At 33.3% G+C, this 19911-nt stretch overlaps 1 protein-coding gene across 1 annotated transcript; it reads right to left on the bottom strand.

The window, feature by feature from the left end:
* Positions 1 to 339: 339 nt before the first annotated feature.
* On the bottom strand, positions 340 to 1245 carry LOC141588680 (uncharacterized). Its single transcript, XM_074410108.1, has one exon. It carries the CDS (start codon positions 1243 to 1245, stop codon positions 340 to 342), a length of 906 nt encoding a protein of 301 aa, XP_074266209.1.
* Between the last annotated feature and the right edge of the window lie 18666 nt (positions 1246 to 19911).

The following is a 19911-nucleotide window of genomic DNA, read 5'->3' as shown; positions in this document are numbered from 1 at the left end:
GCTTCATGTCCAACAGATCGGCTTGGCGTGTAGGTGGCCCGTGACTACGGACCGGTAGGTGGCCCCAAATCCACAGGCCGGGATGTGACCCATGCCCACACTAGATCTAATCTTTTTCCAAGTTTGAAACTTTCTTAATCCTGTCTCAATCATTCCTTAATTATACTTTAATCTTTCAAGTATTAGCTTAGTTCTAGATATAGAAATTGAGTTGTAATAAGATTGAAGATTTCCTCCATTCTTATTCAATCCAAGCTTCCTTCTTTTTTTTTTTTGGTAAAATGTGAGATATATATATTATGATATAGAACAAGGTTACATATGGTGAGCAAGAATCAATTAATCAACTAAAACATATAATTCCTTCTGCCTTAACCAATCTAAGTCCGTCTTTGTTATAACCTTGTAGTCCCTTCCTCGCACTCTAGCTTTAACTTCTTCAATGACTTGGTCTGCTAATCTCTCAGGCCTTAGCAGGACCCCTTCCATGTTGCTTTTATTCCTCTGCTGCCAAACATGATAAACCACACCCCACATCTGAGCTGCATGTATTCCTTGTTGCAGTTTCGTGCCTGTCCTCTGTGTGCACCATACAATCATATCATTGACTGGAAAATTGATTTGTATCTTCTGACTGATGGACTGTATGACTCTCCTACTGTAAACGCATTTACACAGTAGATGATCTATGCATTCAGTCTCCTGCTCACAAAGCAAGCACCTATCATCAATATCCAATCCATATCCAATCAGCTTGTCTCTTGTTCTCAGAGCTCCATGTGCAAATAACCAGCCTATGAATTGATGCTTTGGTATCACATGTTCATTCCAAAGCCATTTATACCAGATAACCTTTGGGTTTCTACCCTTTAGCCATTCATAGCAGGCACTAGGAGAGTACTCAGTCTGAGCATTCCAGTTGCCAGCAGCATAACCAGGGAGCATTTTCTCCTTTACCTTGCATATCCTTCTCCAAACCCAACTAGAGCTAGTAGTAGGTGTATAGTCCAGCCAGCCCCTCCCTTTTAGGTAATTCTTTTGCACCCACTTCACCCATATAGAGTCTTTCTTCTCAGTAATCCAGTGTACTAGCCTGTCAATCATAGCTTTATTCATTATTTCCTGATCTTTCAGACCTAAACCTCCCTCTTCTTTTGGCCTGCATATTTTATCCCAAGCTACCATTGGCAATCTCCTGTAATTTGCACTACTAGCTTCCTTCTTTTGCATTCTAGTTGGTATCATTTCTTTCCCTTGTTCATTTGATTACATTTGTCTTTCTTCTAGTTTCATTTGTTAGTAATTATTGAATTCGTCTTGTTTGTTGCTAGAATAGAGTAATTCTCTCTCTTGTTCATTTATTCATGTTTCTTGGTATTGTTCTTCTAGTAAAGTTAGGATCTTTGGCTTGATTGTGTCAAAGTACCTTCTTTTTTCTATTAATCCATTTTAATTATAGTTCAATTAATTAATTATATTCTTCCACATAATTATTTGCATGATAAATTGTACTCCCTCCCTACCATACAAATGGTAACGTGGTAAAAAATGGGGTTTTTAAGAAAAGAGGGTAAAAGAAGGGGTAAAGAGGAAAGAAAATAAGTGGGGTATGTAATTGTGGGTTTAATTGTGAGTTGGTAGGTGGGGTATGTAGTGACATTTTATGTAAATATCATATGGATATAAGGATAATTATTTGGTAATATTGTGGGTCAAATAAGGAATGTTACCATTGGTGTGGTATGGCCGTATTAGGTAAGTGTTATCATTGGTCTGGTACGGAGGGAGTAGACATCAATTTCATACCATGTTTATTGTCAAAGTTGCAACCTTTATCAATTGTTTAGTTTTAATCAAAATGAGTAGTGGGTAGTTCCCTTACTAGGGTATGATTAGACCCCAACATGAGTAATATACCTAATTAGTTTCACTTAAATTAGTTGTTCAGGGGAAATTTGTTCGGGTTTAAGCAAGAGGTTTGACTTGTCTATGTTCTAATCGAGATTCTTGTTGGTTTTTGATCCTTGGCCATCAATGGGAATTGATTAGGTTGGGAGTCGACTATCTCATTTAGTTTATTTGTCGACTTGGGTTGAACCCGGGAGGGAGAACTCAAGGAGGGTGCTCTTGTTTAACTGTTTGAACTTCACCTTTGGGAAAAGGGACGGAATGACCGAGGACTTATCGCAGGCTTAAAACCTTGACTTTTGTGAGAGGTGAGCGAGAATGGGCCTGTTTTGGCGAACCTTTAGCATTGAGTTGGGGAATCGACTTACGAGCCCGGGAGGGAGGTGAGTCGGTACTACTAGTGTCCTATTATGCGCCCGGAAGGGAGTTAATAGGCGACCTAGAGGCATTTCCACCCAATAGTCTACCCCTTGACAATTAGTTAACGAAACTAAATGGTGTATTACAAATGTTGGTAGTTGAGTCGTGCCCTAGGCCTTAATATACTTGAGTAAAATCAAATTTTATTAGCTTGCTTTCTTATTTTAGCATTTGCATTAGTTAATTTCATTTACTTGTTAGCTAGTATAGTTCATTTACATAAACAACCATCCAAGCAGTTTCGCTTGACTTAGCTAAACACAAGAATTAGAACAATTAGTAGTCACTGTGCTCTTTGTGGTTCGACCCTCAAATAGTGCAACGTACCCTCATTCAGTTGCGAGGTTTTAAAACTATCATCAGGCTCGGAGAGCTAGGACGGATTCCATTGAGAATCAGTATAAGAACTCAAGTTATGATCAAGCTCGACTTTGGCTCTTCCCGCATGCTCCAGTCAGGGAATATGACATCGTAATACACGAAGCCATTAAGCATGCCTGACTTGGTACTTTGCTCGCCTGAAGTTTCGTCTCCGGGATGAGGTGGAGAATAGGGTCATTGTCAAAGAGGTCATTAACAAGTCAATGGTGAATAAAGATATTAAGAAGGAGGATGACATTTGAAAGGGTAATTATTTACTTTCTCTTTATATTCTTTGATTGACTGAGGCATGAAGCCAATCAGCCTGATCGAATTACTTGCTCCACGGATTAAGGGGGTATCCTCTTGTTGCAGTCACTATTGCAAGGACATAAGTTGCTACATTCGCAATTTAGGCCTTTGACCGAGACCAAATAATAATCAGGTAAGCGCAGAGTGAAGATGCATGCCAAGATGGGATAAGTGAAGCATATCAAAGATTTCGAAAGTAGAAATAACTAGGTTGTATATTTGCAAGGTTGTTTATACTTACGTTCAATGACATAGTCACATTTTATGTAATAAGGTCTCAAAACCCTGTTTTAATTAAAATAAGGAAATTTTTAAAATTAAGTTTACATCATTTGGAATCTCAAGACCCAACTAAATTAAGATTTGATCTTTCCCACTTAAACTAATATAAGGAGGGTATTTAATGACTAAGGCTAAATACTCCAATGTTGTTTTGGTGGTTGTGGTATCACATTTCACAAAGGTAACGAAGTTTCAATAATTCTTGGTTGAGGGCCTCCCACTAAATTTCACGGTTGGCTGCGCCACTACCGGCAACCGAGGGTTAATAGGGACTAACTGCGAATTCTTTCTCCGCAATAACATAGTTGTATTTTATAAAACATTGTGACTCCATCAATTTTTAGTTTCTTAACCACACTTTCTTTGCACGTTATTGAATATATGATCATAAGTATGAACATTAATAATTCTAGTAAGAACTTATTGCAACTTTCTGTGTGTTGACATGGGTGTTTTTTAGAGGTATTTAGCGTATTTTATTGCTTCACACGTAGCACAATCCAATTTGGCTAGCTTGGTTTGTAAAAGATAAATGAATAAGGTAATTTTGTTTTGAATTTAATTTCAACTACTTTTTGTTCAATTTAGTTCATTATTATTCAATTTTTCAATTTAATTCGATTTAGTATAATATAGTTTACTATGAAAATTTTCGTCTTAGGTTCAAATCCTTTTTAAATCTATATTGGCTTTAAATTATGCTTTGTTAATAGATCTCGTTGCGTGGTTTAGCAACCTAACTATTATCATACATACATGGTGCTAAGACTAGTCAAACCTTAGCTCGACAAACCCGACCATTATTTAGGGTTAAGACTCGTAAATTTTGAAACTTTTGACTCCTATTTTGAGGATGTCCCGACTTTTAACCCATATTCGACCCGACCTGTTTACAATCCCGTTGCTAAGTTTCTCGGGGTCCTAGACAAAAGTGTAAATTGGGGCCTTTCAAAAAATACAATGTATAATACGGAGTAGTTTTTTTTTCTTTTAAAAAACTACCATATCAATACTATTAATAATACGTTACCCTTGGTAGATTTGTAGTGAAGATTAAGGGGTGGTGGGAAGGGAATTTTTTTTTTATGGTGGCCGAATTTGGGAGCGACCGATTTATTCGACAGTGTCCATAATTTGGAGTGGGTTTAATGCAATTCTTTAGTGCAGTGGAAAAGGCATGTTATGTGGGTTTTGGGCGGAGCCATGCCGGGTTTGAGGTAGGTTGTTTTGCTTTCGCCTAAAAATAAGATTTTCCGAAGAGGTAGTGGCCGAATTTTAGCGGTGACTGAAGGGTTAGTGGTCAATTTTAGTAGTGAGATGATGCAATTTTAGTGTTAATTTGGTAGAGAGGTTGATGGCCTATAATTTTGGTGGTGTTTTGATCGAAGGAATTGTGACCATAATATTACTAGTAGGTTTACTGCAATTCTTGAGGTTGCAGAAGATGGAGTAAGGGTGGTGGGTGGTGTTATCGAAAAAGGATTAACTCTTGAGGCGTTAAAACTTTTATCAAGAGCAGGAGGCTCTAACTACATATTAGAAAATCATCTTAACTAAAACTTTAAGGTTATCACTTACTATGGAGGCCAAATCAATGGTCATATACTCATATACCTTAACACTTAACTGTTGAAATTAAGATTCCGTTGTTTGGGAATTAGAAGATGTGATTCTAATTTCTAACTAAAGAAGAAAAAGTCGGGAATTTGGGTCTTGGAAAAAAAAAGAGGAGAGAAAGGCCCTGTTCTTTCTGGCTTTTTATAGCCGAATCAATCAGATTGAATCAATGGAGCCGAAATAATCAATCGAAATAAGAATCAATCAATGGAGCCAATCAATCAATGGAGCCGAGCCGATCAATCGAATCAATGGAGTGAATCCGAATCAATCAATCAATCAATCGAATCAATAAAGTCAATTGAGTAATCAATCGAAATAATCATATTAATATTAATAATAATAATATTTAATATTATTGTTATTATCAACAATAATAATACTAATATTCATAGTATAATACTATTTATACTAATACTAAAATTTTTAAGAAAAAAATTATAATATTATATATGAATAATCATAAATTATAATAATGAAAAAATAGTAATTTTTTACTAATAATATTCTTAATAACAATAATAAATAATAATGTCAATATTAATAATGATATTAGTAAAAATAGTTGTTTCGAATAAAAATACTCAAGTAAGAGTTGCTCGAATCGGGGTCGGGTCAACGCGCTCCTCTCAGACGATGGCACCTCGAACCTATGCTTGCTCTCTCCGGATGGATCTTTTACGGGTAACAAATAGGGCCTCGAAGGGCTCGCAATAGGTCCTTCTATGATGCCTTACGGTACTGGTGGATAGTTGAGACATTGCTTGAAGCTAAGTTTTCCGTGCCCTCTCATAGTAGCTCGAGTAGTTTTACTTCTAGAGAGAGGAAGTTGTTGGTGAGAAGTATTTTACCATTGATTGGTCAATAATGAGGTATTTATAGGTTTTTATGTGTACCTCAAATGATGGCTTGGAAAGCATGGTTACCATATTCGCTATGAATACGCCTTACCGATTCGCGATTCGCTTATAGAAAATGTGTTATATGTATTTTTAGTAATCAATTTGATAGAATTCGCTTTTAACGATTCGTGATTCGTAGGGTATCAACTATCAAGTGAATCCGTAACCATGTTTGCAAGCGTGTTGACTTGTATGACCCCGTATTGGCTAGTGGGTCAAGTCGGTTGAGCGTGCCCCATCAATAATATTAATAATAAATGTTATTAATTTTAATAATAATACCAATAATAATTATAATAACAACAACAACAACAACAATAATAATAATAATAATAATAATAATATTATTATTAACATTAATAACATTATTATTCACAATAACAACAACAACAACAACAACAACAACATTAATAACATTATTATTCATTTTAATAATAATATTCATAATAATAATAGTAATTATAATAAATAAATTATTATTAACATTATTATTAACAATATTATTAAATATAATAATAATAATAATAATAATAATAATAATAATAATAAAGAATAATAATATTAAAAAAATAGTATTATTGATAACAAAATTAATAATAACTATTAAATTTAAGATGAGTAAAGTTTGAAATGAGTCAACTTAATGGAGTCAATCAATCGAATGGAGCTGAAATGAGCTAAACCGAATCGAATGGAGCTGAATCAACTAAATCAACTAAATGGAGCCGAATCAACTCGAGCCAATCAATCGAATAGAGTGAAGTTGAATCAAATGGGCTGAAAATAAGCCAGAAAGAACAGGGCCAAAGAGTAGGTGAGAAATTAGAAAACAGTTGCTTTGTTTTTGGTAAATTAGATTTTTTTTTTTTTCATTTTCTACCATTATTATTTTAAAATCTAGAAGAATGTGCCTTTTCAGGCCATTATCCCTCTAGACTACCTTTAGAACCAGTCCTGCATGTTTAACCACTAATGGTGAAATGTCTATTAATACTAGTGCTAAAAATAGGAGTACATAGTACAAATGTAACTCAATAAAGTGCAGAGCTTCATTTTTTTCGGAAAAAATGAAGTAGATTATTAAGAAGGGTTTTTTGTCAGAAATTACCTTTTATTTAGGGTCATTTGTGAACAACTACCTTTCATTTTATTTTTGGCTTTCAACTACCTTTCATTTCTTCATTTTGCGAAAGACTACTAAAAATCCACTTCCGATGAAAAAAAGTCAACTTTCCGGCGTTGAATTACCATTTCATGTTGAATCTTACTCTTTACTTCATAACCCTAATAATCGATGATAAAGATTTGATTAAACCCAACATTAATCACCCCAATTTGTCTATCTCTTACCAGAATCAAAGTCCTAATCGCTGAAACAAAAGCATCATCGATATTCCCAATTGTAAAATATCGACAACGTTTTAATAACTATCAACGACGTTTTACAAAAAAAAAAAAGACGACACTGCCCCTCACTCTCTCACTATCACTATCTCACAAACTTGCCATTTTCTCTCTAATTCAACTAAAACACAACCCGCCTTCACCTTCCACCGCCACCACCCCCTAGCCGGCCCACCAAGACGACCACCACCAGCCCTCTGACCGCCGTCCAGACACCATGGTCCATGAATTTATTCTACTTGTATAGTATGGAATAGACATATAAAAACATACTCCCTCCTATTTACTATTTTCTTCCCTATTTCCTTAAACGGATTATTCAGGTTTTCTTCCCCTTTCTTATTTTGGAAACTTTTACTTTTATTTTATTCATCCCTCTCTTCTATTACCAAACCCCACCCAACTTTTACTCTTATTTTATTCATCCCTCTCTTCTATCACCAAACCCCACATAACTCACAATTCCTTATTTAATTCTTAATTATTCATTCTTCTCTCCAATCCACAAACCCCACCATCTTCATTTATTCATTCTTTAATCATCTCATAAAATCTTGTGCCCACATCAATGGGGAAGAAAACCCCGAATAGGAGGGAGTATATGTCTAATTTTTCCAATACAAAAACTTATTTTTTGTCAGAATGTAGAGTTGTATAGTGGAGCATTTTGAAGAAAAAAAGTTGGATCAAGAACACATAACTTATGAAGAGAATTATGTACATATTTTTTAAGACTAAAAAATACGTATAAAAAAACACTTGTAAATTTGCCAATTTGGACGTATGCTGTAATTGAGTAACCAAGAACACATGTTCATGTGTAAGCATTGTTGGACGTATGTTTCACCCATGGGCCAAATGTTGGAAATCAACGTTTAACCATGGGGCAAAGTTGAATTTCAATTTTTTCCCATGGACAAACGTTAATACTCGAGGTTTGGTCCATGGTCGAATGTTAAAATTCAACGTTTTTCCATGGTTAAATGTTAAAATCTCAATGTTTCATCCATGGATGATTGTTGAATTTCAACTTTCCAGCCATGGTTCGTTCATTTTTTTTAACCGTGTTTAATGCCTATTGTCGATTTTTTTTAATTGTGTTTAATGCCTTTAATTGCGAATTGTTAAATGCACTCGTGCACTGCACGGGCGATAACGAAAATGGTTAACTCATACACTTTTGATAAGTTATGTTGCTTAATTTTATTCGAAGTACTTTGCTCTTTTTTCTCGACTTTTTAACTTATGAAAGATGAAATCTGAAAAGTAGATATAAAATTACTGGATATTTCATACTTTGTTTATTTACGCAGTATACATTTAATTTTACTCATTAATGTACACTTTTTTTTTATCATAATGCCCTTCTTGTTTGTTCTTATATCAATTCTCTACATTTTCTATCATTTTTTCTCCCACCCACCATCGGACGTTTGGAAGCAGGGTTCGACATCACTGACCGACTACCTCGAGAACCACCAGGAGACCCTTCGTTGCAGTAGTGATCGAACCTTAAACCACGACGTCCCTCTCAATCCCTATCTCAACCGCATCCCCTCCCCACAACTATTCACCGCCTTGCAATTCATATTCTACGTGCGTCCTCCAACTACCATTCTCCTTATTGCCTCCCCCCTACCTCGAGCATAACCATCATCCCGACCTCACCCCATGCGTGACCCTAACCCTTCTCGTACCCTTTTGCGAATTACTCACCCTAAGCCACCCCATGCCTAAAATTTAAGGAGAATTATGATCTTACTCAAATATGAAAATAAGCGTAATTTTTCATGTTTTTTTTGAATTCGAGTCTAAGCTTTGACAAATTTCGTTAATTCTTTTTTTTTTTAAAGTTTTGATTTCTAGGTACAATTAGGTAATTCTTATTTCGAAATTAGATTATTAATCGACAAAATGACAAGGGATGTTTATATAATCTCGGTTACCATGATTGCTTAGGATCTAGTTTATCCAATATATAACTTTACGGGAAAAAAAAAGAATTAAGGAGTTTAATAATTTTAACTCTAAGTTTGATGGTAAGCCATTTTTGAAAGTGTATTTTCATGTATTTTTAAAGGATAATGTTAAATACAACCCTTAGGATTGTATTTAAGTATTTTATACCTTCTATATGAGGTATTAACTTAAGAACTAATAATTAAATAATACATTACTCAATGCAATCAATACAAATATTAAGGATTTATTTCCTCTTATAACTTCTTAAATACAGCCCTAAGGGTTGTATTTATCATTTCCCATTTTTAAAAGGCGTATAATTATTCTCACCTTTTCTACCACATATGTCTACGATCGAGTTAAAATTATCGGATATGCCTCTAATCGTAAAGATTAGTGTCCTAGAAATACTCGAATATCATAATCTCGGTTCTTATAATTGTTATACTTCGTCCGTTCCAATCATTTGTTTACTTTTTATTATTGTTTGTGATGAGTATTTTAATTAGAAGTAAGCAAATGATTAGGATAAAGATATTTGTGATTTCGTCTTCTTTTATTTATACCCCGTTAATTGCCATATATAATCTCTGTCAAATTTCGTTCATTTAGCAACTCGATCTAAATTATTCTTGGAAGCTGATTTTTACCCCTTGAGAATCTTAGGCAATGAATAAGGCAACTCTTCAAAAATCCGCAAATTTCGTACCCAATGACAAGTGGTAGAGTGAATGGCATCCTGCAACATTTGATAGAAAATTAAACTTATGAAGAAGACTTGCCAAACAATGATTGTAATATGGAAATTCATCTTTACTTGAGAACAATACTTTCTAAAGACTAAATAAAATAGAAAAATGATGATTATAATTTATAATAAGTAATAATATTACTCCAAAATAGAATAAAATGCAAGTCAACCTCATACCATTTTTCATTACCCAACTCCTTCATCTCGTTTAATTGGGGCCTCGACCTTGAGTCCGACGTCGGCAATCACCAATCACTCTTATTATTAGGAATCCGATCTACAAAAAGTGAATTAATTTCAATTATAAAACTAATTATAATCGACACACTTTAATTAGTGTTACTTCAACTGCGACATAAAAAAAATGAAAAAAAAAGGGTAAGCAAAACAAAGACTAAGAAATAACAACGATAATGTTCTGATTGTCATACCTTGCTAAATCATACCCGAAACAATGGACCGAGACTATTTGTTCAATTGGGGCAGGGAGTTGATGGTGAGCGAAGGTGACAATTGGAGGCAATCATAGGAAATTAAGAATGGTGGTGGGCAATCTCACACATTTTATTTATAGTCACGAAAAAAAATGATACGTATCGTTAAACTAAAGGGGAAAAAATGGGAATTAAGTGGTAAAAGATAGCATGAGACCATTTAATAAAGTAGGAAATGAATACAAAGAGTAATAAAGATAGTTATTTCAAAATATTTGCTAAATAAGTTCTTCTAGCAAAATCTCACCTAATTGATTATCCTTCCAAATAGGAATTGAATGCATTCATATCTTTCAGTTGCATTAATCATGGCTTAAATTTAGAATATTCCAAATTTATGCAATTAATGGGGGCAAACTTAATTAAGGAAATTATAAGTGGTTTATTTATATGATATTATGGGAAGATATTCACGTTCATAACATATGGTATTGACAAGTGGCGATGAGCCGATGACACATGTCAATCAAAGAGGCACCCCGGTTATTGCTTTAATATAATACTAGTTTTAAACCCGTGCAAAATTGCACGTGTATGTATTTGGGCCGGTATTAATGTTTTTGGATGTATATTTTTTTTTGCATTTATATTGTACTTATCTAGTTGGTCTAAATCAACGATCTACATAATTAATGTTTAAATTTGTTACAAACACGTGTTGATATGCACTGATTTATGAGGAAATAACGTAATCTACTCTTGTAAATAAAAATTGCATACATAAAAAACTTTACATCCGGATAAAAGAAATATAATCTAATAATCAAGTTTAACATATGCAAGTTATTCTAAAAATTGAAAAATTTCATGATACACTACATTAGTAGTGCATAATGACTTGTAAATTAAATTAAAATTTATTTGTTTTTTTAGAGTAAAAAAAATTAAAATTTGCTTTAAAAGCTAGTTGAAGACTAAATTAACTCGGTTGCCTATCATTGACGCCTACCATTTTCGGTGTGCGCGGCTGATAGTTAAGTTGCCGAGTTTTATATTCCAAGTAAATACTCCGTCATGATTGATTTTTTAAACAAAAATTTTTGTACCATGTAGTTTTAAAAAATTATGTTGTGATATTGTTGCCGCGTGGTACAATAATATTAACCAAAATACATGAATATTTTATACTCCAAGTAAATACTCCGTCAAGATTTATTTTTTAAACAAAAATTATTGTAGCATGTAGTTTTAAAAAATTATGTATGTAATTCATTTGCGTTTTATGTTCTATCCCGTATATAAATGTAATTCCTTCTCGTAATTATGTAATTTTATTATTATTTAATTTTGTTTTAAAAATTATGTAATTCAATTTTATTTACTTCCATTTGTAATTCATTCTACGTATATGTTATTAATTTTATTTACACGGAATGTATAAAATTATTTCATAATATTAATTCATAGAATTTTTTCATAATATTATTTCATAGAATTTGTTGCAAGACGGAATTTATCACATGTTTGAAAAGACGGAAATATGAAGAAATAAATACATTGCACACTAACGGGTCCCACCATAACATGAATTTCCAAAAAAAAAAAAAAAAGAGGTTGCATTAATGACGTGGCGTGCTGAGGATTGAGTATTGTCGTTTGTATTAATATAGATAAGATATGATTGTTAAATGCCAATTGTTAAATTTCAACTTTTCGTCCATGGTTCGGGTTCCGTCATGCTAATCGATGGTCTTAAGTTGTTTTTTTTTTAAAAAAAAATTTAGTTGGTTTTACTAGAATTTGAGAGAAAATAGTGTAGAGAGAGAAGTAATGTCATTGTGCAAGGGACATTATTGTCTTTTGAAATGAAAACGTCGTCGATAGTTACTAAAACGTCGTCGATGAAAATTAACCCTGGTTCGCAAAATTAACTCCTAATGTTAACTATTCGAAAATAATTATGGATTTACTCTTAGGATTAGGGCTGGACACCGGTCCAAAACCGGACCGGAACCGGAATAGGCAAAGTTCGCGATCGACCGACCGGATTACAAAATCCGGTCCGGGATACCAAGACCGACGATCTGGTTGGACCGAATTACCCACTTTTTCAAATTCCGGTCCAAAAATTCCGGTCCATTGACCGGAATAAAATACAATTTTAAGAAAAAATGAAAATAACCATAATTCCGGGCATTCGTCCAAACCGTCCGGACCGAAAATACCGATCCCGACCGACCGAATCTTGGAAAATGGTGGATCGAGACCGGACCGAATTTGTAATCTTGCCCGGCCGACTCGATTCCGGCCCCACGGTCCATTTTTCCGGTCCGGACCGGATTATGCCCACCCCTACTTAGGATCACTTGTCTGCTACTATCTCATCAGTTTTCATATACCCATCATCTTATCATGAAGAGAGAAAAAAGGTACTTTAATATGACTTAGATGGACAATAGGTTGATGAATCATGAGTAGTCAAGGTTGTTAAAATGTAAGGGTGAAGGGGAAAGTGATAGTAAAGGTGACGACGGAGATGAAGATGGTGATTGAGCTGGTTGAATAATGGTTATGCGTTGATATTGCTTTGAACAAACTTTTGATAAGGTGTTGGGCATAACGATGAGCTTTTTCGGATTTTGTTAGGTGAACAAAGGGAGAAATATGGGTTATATGTGTGAAAAAGGAAGAAAAGAGCAAGTCAACACTAGAAAGTTGACTTTTTTTTCGCCGGAAGTGCATTTTTGGTAGTCTTTCGCAAAATGAAGAAATGAAAGGTAGTTGAAAGCCAAAAATAAAAGGAAAGGTAGTTGTTCACAAATAACCCTAAATAAAAGGTAGTTTCTGACAAAAAATCCTATTAAGAAACTAAGAAAGTGAACAAGCATCTTTGGTCTCAATATTTTTTTTATTTGATTACAACATTAAGCATGCTTTTTATTGGCTACCCTAACCTAACCTTTATTTTAATATTTTATATTTTGAATAACTTAAAGTTCCTCTTATTTGCTTACATGACCCAAATAACAGCCAATAAGTCTTCCTTCCGACTGATCATATCCATTTTGACAATAAAACATGTTAAGTATTATTTTACTTGTGTATATAAGATAAACTTGTTGCTTTTGACTCATCTTATGATTAGGATGAATAATGTTGTCTCAAACGAGAACTTGTGAACAACTAATCAAGGCCCGATTGAGACAGTAACCCAATTAAAAAAACGACAAGTTTGGTGGATATATAATACTATGTGGGCATCTAAAGTGGATGATGCAATGGGCTTTGAATGTTGCTCTAGATAAGATGATAATGATAATGCGGGATACACATCAATCAGACAGCTAGTTGAGTAACGGCACCATCTATCCAAACTGGTTTTTATTTTTAGCTTAAATCTATCCAAACCTATACACCAATTACCAAATTGTCAATTGTTGCACTAATATTTTTTAGGATATAGTCGTATTTACTATAACTACTAGTTTGAATGCCCGTGCATTGCAACGGGATAATTAACTTATTTATAATGCAAAATGAAAAAAAAAAAAAAACGTTATAAGAGTTTAATGTTTACATTCTATGTTTTATGATTTACATATTATTAAAATATCTCATTTAAAAAAAATAAAAGATTAATATATACGTGAGTTAACTCTTATTTATAATCATATAATCACTCCATCTTATACTAATCTTTCGATGTGAGACAATTCTACTATTTATAAGTAATATATTCACCAAACTTGGATTTTTTTTCTGATGTGGGACAATTCTACTATTTATAAGTAATATATTTACCAAACTTGGATTTTTTTTCTGATGTGGGACAATTCTAATATTTATACGTGATATATATTCATCAAACCTGCCTGTTTTTCAATGTGGGACAAATAACATACTCAGAATTACACTATATTTTTTTGCACTTAGTTCGATATCCAAACAGATCTCGAATACCGAATACAAACAATTGCTACTCATTATATCAAATAGTTATATTTAAATTTAATAATATGATCAAGTACTCTCCATTAATATTTGTACGTTGTTTTTCTTCAAAAAAAAATTTAACATAATTGAGATACGAAAATTTTCCGTGGTACTCCTTAATTTTGTCAGATTTTCCATGTTACCCCTACTTTTAAGAATCTGCCTATGGTACCCCCAAATGTAAAGGCTGTTAAATGGACGTTAAGTTTGATGACGTGACAATAAAATAACAATTAAAAAATAATACCCCCTTTATTATTTTATTGGTACGGATATCTCTCTCTTTTAAAATGAAAATTTAATTAATTATATCATTATAATATTGGAAATTTCTCATGGTAACCTTGAACTTTGATAGATTACACATGCTACCATGGACGTTTGTTTTCTATTTTTTTTTTATCATAATAAAAATATGTGCAAATGATAGGAACCTATACTCTAATGATAGAATATTTTTAACATAATTCTAATTATATTATTTAAACGTAGTTTATTTACCACACCTACATTATTTTTCAATATGAGACATATAAAATCTATAGGTAGAAAATATAATGATATAATCTTTTAAGAGCTCTCCAAGACAATACTTAAGAGACTCAAAAGATTTTGGGTTGATGCCTAAGTTCCAAGGATGCCTCCTATTTATAATCATAGAGTCACCCACCTTATACTATATTTCGATGTGGGAAAATTCTATTTTTTATATGTAGTATATTTATCACACTTATATTATTTTTCAATGTGGGACATATAACATACTATGAAATACACCATCTTTAATATGTGTAAATTATATGAAATCTATATATACTCTAATGATAGCATTTCCTACCATGAATCTAATAATATTATTTTCATTATTTTTTTACCGACGTTATTTTGCCAAATGAATTGTAAAAGTTTTTATATAAAAATTAGAAATATCACTTGAATAAAAAAATAAAAAATACAGAGTATATATTATAATAACTAAAAGATTTTCCAAAGATTAACTTATGTTGTAGAGACAGTAATACAAACTCTTTTAAGAGCTCTCTCTGACAATACATAAGAGAATAAAAAGATTTTGGGTTATGACTTCTATTTATAATCATAAGATCACCTTGCCTTATGGTAATCTTCCTGTTCCGGGTGTAATTCCGGAGCAGGATTTGTTACCACGTAAGCTCGTAGAATGATGACTTTGCTTGACTCTTCCTTTCGGCCTCTCCTGAAACAATGAACAAACTGAGGGCTCGGCTTGGTACCGAGCGAACTCACTCCGACGCTCAAGTCAGTAAACTTAAAGAGATTAAGTTGTGTGTTACTTGGCAAAGTATATTGTAGAGAGATAAGGGAGTTTATACCAGATTTATGGTGAGTATTAGGGTGAATTGTGGATTATTTTGATAGTTTTCTCAATGAGGGTTGAGGAGTATTTATAGACTTTCACCTTTTGTCACGTAGTGGCCAAGTGGCAGAGCAGTGGAAAGATCGATCTACCCTCGCCGAGGGACCCATGGCAGGCCGGCGGACCTGCTTGACTCCATGCCGAGGGGTCTTGAATATGAGTACGCGGATATGCCTCCCGGGTCGGCTAGTTGCCCAGTAGAGACCCAGTGACAGCCGACAGTCGCGCTTAGGTCATCTAATACGTTGACTTGCTGTGGATATCTTTGACCTTGCTCAATATGTTGACTCGGTCAGTGGGTGCAGAATATGCCCCATCACTTCCGATGTGGGTCAATTCAATATTTATACATAGTATATTCACCACACTTACATTACTTTTCAATGTAGACAAATAACATACTAAGTACACCATTTTTGTTTGCACCTACTTTGACATCAACCCGATTTAATAATGAGAAAATACAATACAATATAATCTACACTCTAATGATAGCATTTTTTTTGTCACAATCTAATTATATAATTTTCATACGATACTTTTTTGTCAAATGAAATATAAAGTTTTTATATCAAAATTATAAACATCACTTTAATATAATATAGAAAATGTATATATATGGACTGTTCTATTATTTATACATAATATAATCACCACACCTACATAATTTTTCAATGTGAGATATATAACATACTAAAAAGTACATATCTTTTATATCAAAAAAATTTGGGTTAATACCTAAGTTTCAAGGATGCCTCATATTTATATTTATAGAATCACCCTATCGTATACTATTATTTCAATGTGAGATACATAATTTACTTATTTAGACGTAGTATGTTCATCATGCCTACATTATTTTTCAATGTGAAAGATATAACATACCAATAAATACATGTCTCTTCTTAAAAAAACACTATTGTATACATATTATTTTTTTTGAAGGTAAAACCACTTAGTCTCGATCATTGGATAGAGATCTCTACATCGTACATATAACGACTCATTAACGCTCTATTACTGCATTCAAAAGACAACTATTAGTAAAATCATCTTTAGTTTTGTACTGTGTCAGGAGACTACCATTAGTAAAACCTTTAGTTTAGTATTTTTTGATTTTCTTGTTCATGTTCTTAACTCTTTCCCGGGTAGTTCCCAACGATTTCCACTTTATTTTTTATGTCATATCGTAGATAATGTTAGAAATTCTTAAGAGCTCTTTAAAACAATATTTATGAGACTCAAATTTTTTTTGGGTGGATACATAAGTTCCAAATATGCCTCCTATTTATAATCATAGGATCACACCACCTTATACTAATCTTTTGATGTGAGACAATTCTATTATTTATATGTAGTATATTCACCACACCTACTAATTTTCCAATGTGGGACAAAACATACTAAAAAGTACACAATTTTACGTATTAAGAAGTACACCATCTTTAATATGTGCAAATAATATGAAATCTATACTCTAATGATAACATTTTTTACCACAAAGTTAATTATATTATTTTCATAATTTTTTTAACGATATTTTTTTTGCCAAATGAAATGTAAAAGTTTGATATAAAAATTGGAAATATCACTTAAATATAATTTAGGAAAGATACATATTATAATAATTAAAAGATTTTCCACTTTATTTTTTACATCAAAAATTATACTTTCCTAAATTGATTTTTGATGATGTGGACGCTCTCAGATCGCTCGAAAAAACTCTCTTATATATATATATATATATATATATATTCACACGTTTCTTAAAAAGGTTATACTGTTGGAGATTGATACTTTCAATATTAGTTAGGAAGTTAGTTAGACTAGAGTTGAGAAGGTAGTTGGTTTTCTGTTAAAGTTTGTTACAGATGTCATACCCTAAGTCGGTTGACAAGCACTATATAAGGCATTGTATTTCACATATTGTAAACACACGATTTCATAATACAAGATCAATTCTCTCTCTTAATCATAAGCATACAATTCTGTTAATCATCTTCTTCCTCCTCCACATTAAATCATCATCACATCATCACAATCACTTCATCAATCATGATCCATGTTGGTTTCTAACATGGTATCAGAGCAGGTTCTGCTATTTGAGCCTGTTTCTGCCATTTATCTTACTTGCTTCCGTTGATTTTCTTTTCTCGCTTCAATTTGTATTTCTTTTATTCTTTTCTTTACTTTCATTTGTTTTTAATCAAGAAAACACATAATCATCAGAAAAATGGGTGATCAAGAAGTAAGTTCCACAACTATTGGTATGGATGATCCTTTGTACATTCATCACTCTGATATTCCAGGAGTTAAACTCGTGGGTAGTCTGTTTGAAGGTTCTGGATATGGAGGATGGAAAAGGGCTATGCTGATTGCACTATCCGCAAAGAATAAGATTGGGTTTATAGATGGTTCAATTCCCAAGCCTGCTGCAACTGCATCAACAACAAAGAACTGGCAACGCTGTAATGACATTGTTTTCAGTTGGATTCTGAACTCAGTGTCTCTTGATATTGCGAAGTCCATCTTGTACAGTTCTACTGCTGAGATTGCTTGGAGAGAGTTGGAGGAAAGATTTGGTCAGTCAAATGGTGCTCAGTTATATGGTGTTCACAAGAAACTCAATGATTTCAGTCAAGGAAATGATAGTATTGCTGTATATTTTACCAAAATGAAAGCAATATGGGATGAGATTGATGGAATGAACATGAATCCTATGTGTTCCTGCAGATACTCTTGTGGTTCACGGGAAAAACAAGTCAAGTTTCAAGAAGATCAAAGGATTGTGCAGTTTTTGATGGGATTGAATGATTCCTATGGAGTTGTTAGAGGCACTATTCTTATGCAAAATCCTTTGCCTAAGATTTCTTTCATTTACAATAATTTGCTACAAGAAGAAGGTCAAAGAGACATCCATAACAATGGACAAATTCAGTTTGATTCTGCTGCATTATATGCCAAGAACAATGTTTACAAGAACAATTATCATGGAAACTTTCAGAAAACAAATAATTACAAGCCTAGTGGAAATTTTCAGAATAATAGAAATCAAGGGAACAATTATAGGTCTGGAAATTTTGGAAATCAAAGTTCTGGAAGTTTCAATCACACCACTGTAAATGGGAATTATAAAGGCAAGGTCACAGACGAGGATCCATCAGTGCATCAATTTGTACAGCAACCAGCTCAACAACAAGTTTGGTTCTGCAACTACTGTAAGAAGCCAGGCCATAAGATAGAGAACTGTCGTCATCTGATAAACAAGAACAGGAGATTTGCTGCCAATGCTTTTAATGATCATGGGAATGTTCCTGCCGATTTTCTTCAAGGAGCTGGTATGACTGATAGCACTGGTAATCCAGGTCAAGATTTTTCTAATACTTCTTCAATGCAGTCTGGTGTTACTACTTCCTCTGCAAATTTTGCAGGTACAACATATCTTTCTCCTTTTAATTCATGTTCTAGTGTTTGGATCCTGGATACAGAAGCAAGTGACCACATGAGCCCCAATAAAGATCTTTTTGCTGTGTTTAGAAAACTGTCTGTGTGTCATTCAGTTTCTTTGCCTAATGGAAATATTGTGAAAATTGATGTTGTTGGTGATGTGCAAGTGACACCTGATATCTGCCTGAAAGATGTGCTTTATGTGCCATGTTTTCAATATAATCTTTTGTCCATAAGCAAACTAAGTAAGCACCTAGGATCCACAGTAACTTTTACCCCTACCATTTGTTATTTGCAGGATTGTTCCAAGAGGCCTTTGATCCTTGGTAGGAATTACCATGATCTTTATCTGCTAAATTCTGCTATTGCTGCTAATAAAACTCAGGCTGAGAACAATGCTCATTTGAATAAGAGTTTACATTTGAATTCTGCTAGTAATTCCAATTCTGTACATAGTAATGTTTCTTTTAAGGTTTGGCATCAAAGATTGGGTCATCTACCATTGTATAAAATGAAACAACTCCAGATTTGTAATGTCAATTCTAATAATGAGATTGAGTTGCTTTCTTGTTCCACTTGTGCCAAAGCTAGACAACATAGATTGTCATTTGTATCTAGTTCATCTTCTTCACAAAGTGCTTTTGAATTGCTTCATATTGATCTTTGGGGTCCCTATCATACTACTACATACAATGGTTATAAGTATTTTCTTACTATTGTAGA

Source organism: Silene latifolia, chromosome 6 (genome assembly GCF_048544455.1).
Source record: "Silene latifolia isolate original U9 population chromosome 6, ASM4854445v1, whole genome shotgun sequence".
Classification (NCBI taxonomy): Eukaryota; Viridiplantae; Streptophyta; class Magnoliopsida; order Caryophyllales; family Caryophyllaceae; genus Silene; species Silene latifolia.
This window is presented reverse-complemented; position numbering and strand designations above follow the sequence as displayed.

Excerpts from the sequence above, each read along its gene's own strand:
- LOC141588680 (XM_074410108.1), bottom strand. The coding sequence starts at position 1,245 with ATGATACCAACTAGAATGCAAAAGAAGGAAGCTAGTAGTGCAAATTAC.